At 32.8% G+C, this 7993-nt stretch overlaps 1 protein-coding gene across 2 annotated transcripts; it reads left to right on the top strand.

Moving 5' to 3' along the window:
* The first annotated feature begins 799 nt into the window (after nucleotides 1-799).
* Nucleotides 800-3275, top strand: LOC129295765 ((R,S)-reticuline 7-O-methyltransferase-like). Of its 2 annotated transcripts, XM_054934322.1 has the most exons (3): nucleotides 800-984; nucleotides 1916-2705; nucleotides 2799-3275. In XM_054934322.1, the coding sequence occupies exons 2-3, from the start codon at nucleotides 1941-1943 to the stop codon at nucleotides 3099-3101; spliced, it is 1068 nt and encodes a 355-aa protein (XP_054790297.1). In that variant the 5' UTR covers nucleotides 800-984; nucleotides 1916-1940; the 3' UTR covers nucleotides 3102-3275. The 2 variants fall into 2 exon arrangements, with proteins under 2 accessions (XP_054790297.1, XP_054790298.1); XM_054934323.1 differs by lacking the exon at nucleotides 800-984 and having other exon boundaries at nucleotides 1838-2705.
* The last annotated feature ends 4718 nt before the right edge of the window (nucleotides 3276-7993 follow it).

The raw sequence follows: 7993 nt of genomic DNA, 5'->3' as shown, positions 1-7993 counted from the left end.
TTATATGTATTATTTGGACTATTTTAAATTTTTCTAGATGTTACAGTCTACATATCTATAAAAATAAAAACACTAGCAGCAATGCATGTATGATTTAGGAATGCTACATTTCTAGGCTATCTGTACATTAGCATTAATTTTTTAAAAATTATAACATTATTTCTAAAACGATCAGAAATCACTTTTCCTTATCCCTTAATATTCTCAATTATGATCTCATTCGTTACCATAACATCTAAACTAATTTCTTCTCCACCCTGAATCCAATTTATGAAATGAACTTTAATTCTTAACTATAATTTAATTGTGAAACGATGTAGATGGAAGTTTATTTTAATTATAAGTTTAATACAAGCATGGTTCTTTTGATAACAAGTCTCCATTTTCACAAGACCGTAATTTTGAAGCAAACCTATGATATAAGTTTTGGAAATAAATTTAATATTTAAATTACAAGTTATTTTGTTACCCAATTTTCGTTATTCAATATTATCCCAGTCACTCTCATTATCTTATTTATCTATCACTTAATTCTCTCTCCCATTATCTCTATTCTAATAATGCTAACTTCCATTACCTTAACTTTCTCCTCATTTTCCTCTTCCATTATTTTCGTTATCTTAACTTCCCTATCATTTCGATCATCTCATTATAAAATTTCGAATTCACAATACAAAAATTCCTTAACCTCTTGCCAGATTCAGTTTTGCAGCGCAAACGCACATTCGCCGCCGCCCCCAACACCACAACTCTGTGCTTCATCACTGTCTACCGATTGCCATCCATCAACCCCTCCCCCTTCTAATGTTGCATCATCTACCCTTTCGAATATTGCAAACTGTTTGATTCACTGTCAAAGTAGATTGGGTATTATCAGTGACAAGGCAGGGGATGATTCAAGTTCTAGCCTCGATCTCAAAGATACAGGCCATATAAACCATCAACCAACAACCCTATTGCCCAACTAGCGCTGGTATTTTTAAGGTTTGTGACTTTTAATATTTTATGATATATTACAATGAAATTAAAATTTATTATTATTCTCATGTGTAAACTGTATACTCCCTCTGTTTTATTTGTAGGGAAAAAAACTATATCATATAGTTTAAAAAAATTGATCAACTATATTAATTGTGTTTGAAAAATAAAATAATTGAACTATAATACTTTTTATTAATTATGTTAATCAAGCCTTCATTAATTATTTTTTATGATTATAAATGATAAAATTATGTGAGGTAATTTAAGAAGTTTATAATAAATACTCATTAAAAAAAGTGATTTTGTTTATATAAAAAACAAGCTGAAAGTGGTAGTTTTTTTTTATAAAATGTTCCTGAATGGAATTTCCACTGTTTCAACTACTCCCACATATTTGAAAAAGAAATAAATAAAATGTAAGGGTGGGATGCTATAAAATCACACGAAATCACTGCTTATGTCTCTTCTTGATGTTTAAAAACCGATGCGAAGTCAATGTAAGGGTGGGTGACATGAACGATCCTTAAAAAACAAGAAGAACAGTTAACCACAGGGGATTTCATAATTTCATGTGGCAGATCCCAAAGATCCACAAGGCTCAAGGGGTGTATTATTGCAAATACTTACTCTGGAGGTTATTTTCTAATCCACCATCTCTGGGTCAACGAGCGAGTAAATTACTTCTCGTATTCTTTATTCATACTAGAGACACTCCATTCCCGGTAATTGCAAGCCTTGTATTATAATTGCAGACACTGAATACACCTTTTAGGTTTTCTTGGGCTCCACCACCTTTGAGTGAATTATATACACCATCAAGAACCCTCCATTTCCGTAGCTTTGGTTTACACTCAATTATACCTACACTTTTGTCCATTTCTTATTTCCTTACATTTTTGTTTGCATATATAAAGATATAGTTTCCTCTATACAGAGTCTCAAGCACGCACGTTGCTTCAATGGAGGGCACGCAAATACTATCGGAGGCTTCTCTAAAGAGCCAAGCAATTATCTGGGACGGCCTCTTTGGGTTTGTGGACTCCATGGCGCTCAAATCTGCCGTGGAGCTCCGCATAGCCGACATCATCCACTCTCATGACTGCCCAATCACCTTGTCCCAACTGGCAGCCTCCTTGGAATCTCCCGCCTCCCCCGACATACCCTACCTCTTCCGCATCATGAGGTCACTCGTCCGAAAGAAAATCTTCAGCGTTCACCGGCCATCCGACGGCGGTGAGGCCCTTTATGGGTTGACAGAGGCATCCATGTGGCTCCTCCATGATTCCCGGTTCAGCTTGGCTCCCATGGTTATAATGGAAAATCATCCGTGGCAGCTCGCCCCGTGGCATTTTTTGAGCGCCTGTGCGAGGGAAGGAGGGATCGCCTTCGAGAAGGCTCACGGCTGCGAGATATGGGACTTCGCCTCCAAAAACGGAGCATTCAATAAGATATTCAACGATGGTCTGGCATGCGCGGTTAAGTTCATCATGGAAGCGTTGTTGCGGGAGTACAAAGACGGGTTCACCAACATAGAAACTTTGGTGGACGTCGGCGGCGGGACTGGCGGCGCCGTGGCCGAGATAGTGAAAGCACATCCCCACATCAAAGGAATCAACTTTGATCTGCCACACGTCATCGCCACGGCAGATCAGCGCCCAGGAGTCACCCATGTTGGCGGCGACATGTTTCAGTCCGTTCCTGCTGCTGATGCTATTCTCCTAAAGGTGATTAAATTAATGAATTCCGACCTTTGTTTTTCCAAACAATGCATTTTGCAGAGGTTGTGAGTATGCATTGCCTGTTTGTGTCGTATATAGTGGGTTCTGCATGACTGGAGCGACGAGCACTGCATAAAGATTCTGGAGAAGAGCAAAGAAGCAGTGAAGGAGAAGAAGGGGAAGATCATAATAGTGGAGATAGTGCTGGAGGAGGAAAATGAAAGTGGAGTGTTGGAGAATACGAGGATGGCATTCGATCTGCTGATGATGGCGCATACGACAGGAGGAAAGGAGAGAAGCGAAGCAGAGTGGGGCAAGTTGCTGAAAGAAGCCGGTTTTGTTCGTTATAATATCATCAAAATCCCAGCCATACCATCCATTATTGAGGCTTTCCCTTTTTGAATTTGTGTGGGTGGGGAGAATTTTCTTATTTGTGGGCGGATGGGTTTATTACTTTGCATCATGTGTGGCGGGTTACTGATAATAAATTAGTTCAGTGGTGGTGGTTGATTTATTGTTTGCTCTTTAACGCTGCCTGTTATGACGTAATAAAACTTTAAATTTTGTTTGCTTTTATATATCTAATCCATTTTTGAAGCTTGGCATTTTTAAATATTTTGTCGCATAGGATTTTGGACTTACATGTAATTTGAAATTGTATCATTTGCTTATTGTTTATGTAATGGGTTTATCTTGTTAGCAATCTCGATGGTTACAAGCAAGCATCAGACTCAGACATTATTGAAATAAACGAGCGTGAACGTACGAGGGGCTAGAGGGGGTGAAAGTATTCCCCCGCCAAAAAAAAAATTCATTGATGATTATAATCATCACTGTTATATGCATGAGAACGACGTTAGAGAAGATTGAGAAAGGTGTGTGTGTTCTCGCCTGATAAAATATATGGTCTATATATGAATATTTAGCGAGGAAAATCACTTAAAGTCCCATATCTTCGTCAAAATTGGCAATTTACTGTATTAAAATTGTTATGGGAATTTTTCAATTCATAGTTAAGCAATAAAAGTTAACAACTACTCCTTACAAATCACAATATAACATATAAGTCATGTTAACTATTACGTATCCAAACAAATTTTAGTTCAAATCTTGATTTTTGAAAAATTTTCACATTTTTTCAATCATATCCTTGAGTGTGATAAATATAACAAACAACTTACTCAAGACACACTAATTACTTAATAAAATAATGATGTAATTAAATATATATATATATATATATATATAATACCTTATATTTTGGAGTACTAAACAGAACTTCTAGAAAAAGACTTACATCAAGGTCCAGAGGAGGTATATATCTAGCAATAATTGATAATTTCAATGAATGACATGGGTCTTCAGACTAATTTCATAAAAAAGGTTCTGTTTTTATATTTCTTGTATTGGAATGATAGAGTAATTTTCCCTGTTTAGTGCTTGGAGACGCAAGACCCATCCAGAGTGTGTTAAGTTTGTTTCGGCCGAGAATAACATTTTTCTTCTTTTAAATATCAACGACGAAATTTGGACCAGCTGATTTGGTATGCTTATTTTGGCTGAATTGATATTGTATTGCTTTCTGATATGATTTTTTTTTAACCAAAATGAACAACATGCATATAGTTTCACAAAAAAATAACAAAAACAAAATCGCAAAGAGGCGAACACGTATGATCGTTGGCGATCGATGTTACATTATAATCACCCTTTACCCCTTTTATATATTGATGACTTCCCCCATTTGGATATATAATTCCATCCCTTCTGTTGCTACAATTTTAATATTTATTCAGGAAATGGACAAAACGGTCTCTCGAATGAGTAGTGAGTACTATAAACTAAATCCCTTTCAGCTAATTTAGCAGTGACGTTGCGTAGGGTTATTATATGTTAATGATGTTTAGTTTATTTCAAATATAACAAAAAAAAAATGAATACACGTTAGTTTTCTCTCTCAATTATGTTTGATCTTTTTCTTTTTTGTTCTTAGTTGTCATGCTACAAATTAAATACAAGCACAAATTTCACGAGTGGAATATCCCACCAAGTAATGCAGCTCTTGATCTTTCCAAATTGTTCATGTTAAGCCTCTATTTATTTTTTTTTTCCTTTTCAATGCACCTCTCATCAATTTGCGTCTAATAAAATTAAATATCAATTATCTTATTTCTAAGCTTAGAAAGAAAATGATAATTACAAATGAAAATTCACACTGCAGTTCCTCATTCCTTGATTACTGTACATCAGTAGAGATATAAAGAAAGTCTGGAATAATAAGATGACGACATGTAGGTTATATGTGTCGTCTTTTCTATTTCTATCCTACACGTAACTAAACAATCTACCAGAAAGAAAAGACTTGAGCATGTCCTCTTAATTAACAGCTACATTCACATGATATAGATATATATGTTGAACTTCTCCTTATAAATTAGAATTTCCTCCGATCCATGCCATGCATGGGGAAATTTTTAATTATTTCTTTATTAGTAATGGAGCAGTTTGGAAATAAAATTTTTTGACTCTCAAGATATAATTATACAATAAACTCTACTTTTATCATGGATTATAATATTTTGGTCAATAAAGTATTTGCAGGAGCTTCAATTTTATTTTATTTTTAACTATGGAATAATTTAATCTCAAAAGATGTTGCAAACACACAAACAAAAGTTTAAAAAGAAAATCCATACCAAAAATTAACATGTTAGAAGGGAAAGTTCCCTCACATTTATCTCATGAGGTTTCTTGGTGTGAAATCCATAGCAATGAACTTTAGTTCGAGAGTTGACATCCTAAATGGTTGTACTCTTTGATACTTCACTTGACTTTCTGTCAGTTAAAATTCTTTATTAGTAGTCCTCTTCTTTACAACTGTTACAAGCATGCAGGTTTATAAAAAGAGGAAAAAAAACTGATCTGTTGAGAGGGAAATTCCATTACATTTATAAACCATATATACTTATTTTGTAAGGTTTCCTAAGTCGTAGAATGCTGAGCTTTTTTACAATCAGAGATTTGTACAAAGTCATTTAACACGGTCTTGAATCATTTGGTTTATTCTTGTGTTGTGGAGTTTTTTAAAAATCGAAACCGGTTCATACCTAAAACCAAACAAAAACAAAAACAAAAAAACCATACTTCTTGTTTACTACACCAATGACCCCAGAGCTGTAATTTTTGCCAAACGACGCCTCAGTTACATGTTGCGCGCGGTACACTGGGACCCAAGACTCTCTTGTATAGAAAATGCTCCTCCATTCTCTTCTTTGATTGTTCGACGTGGGACTTGGATATAGGAGCAATAATATTAATTTTTATGCAAAAGAATGCTTTTTTTTTTATTATCGTTAATGTTTATTAATTATTTTACTTAATCCTTAAATTATTTTTATAATATAAATACAAATCTTTAATTTTTAGACTTCTAATTATTTATCTATAATTTTATATAGTGTTGATCTTGTGAATTTAGCTTTTTTTTTCTTTTTAAATGTTTGTTATCAATATTATATACCAATAAAATGATTTTTCATTAAAAAAGAAAAACTTTATTAAATATCATTTTATAAATTTAATCTTCTATATTACTTGTAATGTAATATTTAATACATAAACATGTAAATATAGTAATTTAATAATAAACAGTTCGATTACGATGTAACTATTAATTTTTAAATTAATGTCTTTTCCGATTTAATAATTGATTTAATTTTTAAAACCTTGCTTAGGTCAACAGCAAAGTCGGCATACTTAACATGCGTGAATCCCACGGTATCATTAAATAACTGCCGCCTTAAAAACGATGGAAAGTAAACCATCTCATTAAGGTAATGTACCACGTACTGATTCACTAAAAAGTAGAGCAAAGCATCCATTCACAATGTGATGAATGCTCTCTCTCTCTCTCTCTCTCTCTCTCTCTCTCTCTCTCTCTCTAAGTGATGATAATTTCTATCACTTGCGCTAACTTTAATTAATTGAACAAAGTTCAATTCTTGTTAAAAGATATATTTAGCGTTCACCTAGTCGACAGAAGCAAAAATAAAATAGCACTGTACCTGCGATATTGGTTTAGGCTATTTAGGGGCGGGGGCTTGTAATTCGCAGAAAGCCTTGGGCCATTGGCTGCACATGCATACTTGTATGAAGATGAAGGACTTCAAGAAAGCGTAATAAAATTGGATTTGTGGTCCAGGGACTAGGATAGGACCAGAAACACGACCCCTTTTAAAGAGCTTAATACATTTGGTCGCCGGGGCACGAAATATACAAAGTGGAAGGCCACTCAGTACTACGCTTTACTTTCTCTTTTTCAACCAATTACCATCAATAATCATTAGTAGGGTAAAAAATGATCAATAATATATAAGATATTCAACTATACAGTCCGTTATTGAGGCCTTTATTTCAAAAAACAAAAATGTTGTGCAACTAGAAATCTATAAAGCATCGATACGTCAAATTGATTCATGTATCTATATTGGTATGTGATATCGATATTCATTGATATTTTTTACATTTTTATAGAGCATTAAAATATTATTTTTTAATTTAACAAATTCTAAATTTTAATATGTATCTGATATTTTTAAATTATAAGTTAATACCTTAAAGCCGATAGTTTGAGGCTATTTTTAAAAAAATTAATTTTTACTAAATATTATTATACTAATTTTTTGTTTCTAATATATTCATGTGATTTACTTTTAAAGTTAAAGGTTAGATTTTTCTTAAAAAAAAAGTTTTATATATAATAAAGGGATAAAATTTATATTTTTTTAATTATAAAAATGTAGGAATACAGGGCTTGTTTGAAACCATTTTTGTTTTATTGTTCTGAGAACTGGTATTTTATAAAACATGTTTTGATAACAAAAAATAAATAAAGATGTGTTTTTTTTATTTTTCTTTATTCTCTAGAACAATAATTCCAAAACACTTAAAATATGTGTTTTTCCCATAACAATATTTTATTTTTTATTTTTCCAAACACTTTTTAAAAATAAGTTACCAAACATTTTTTTCATTCTAGAGAACATAAAATTATTTTCAAAACAAATTGCCAAACAAGCCCATAATCTCTGTGCAGTATTATTCTCCTAAAACAGGTTGCCAAACTAGAACTATTATAGCAAGGATTAGGTAGTGAGCAATTAGATGGAATAAAAAGTATAATTAATGATATTGTTTTGCTTGGTATTGCTATAAAGAACTATATGTGTATGTGTGTGTTAGGTTGGATATTTTTTAAATTAAAATTATATTTTTATAATTTTTATAATTTTTTA

This window comes from Prosopis cineraria, unplaced genomic scaffold (genome assembly GCF_029017545.1).
Source record: "Prosopis cineraria cultivar Desert tree isolate PC_DT_omini unplaced genomic scaffold, ASM2901754v1 PC183, whole genome shotgun sequence".
NCBI lineage: Eukaryota > Viridiplantae > Streptophyta > Magnoliopsida > Fabales > Fabaceae > Prosopis > Prosopis cineraria.
This window is presented reverse-complemented; position numbering and strand designations above follow the sequence as displayed.

What these genes read in the sequence shown, in the direction of transcription:
- LOC129295765 (XM_054934322.1), top strand. Translation starts at nt 1,941, where the DNA reads ATGGAGGGCACGCAAATACTATCGGAGGCTTCTCTAAAGAGCCAAGCA. An exon ending in CTGATGCTATTCTCCTAAAG is followed by an intron (nt 2,706 to 2,798) that starts GTGATTAAATTA and finishes TGTCGTATATAG; the next exon opens with TGGGTTCTGCATGACTGGAG.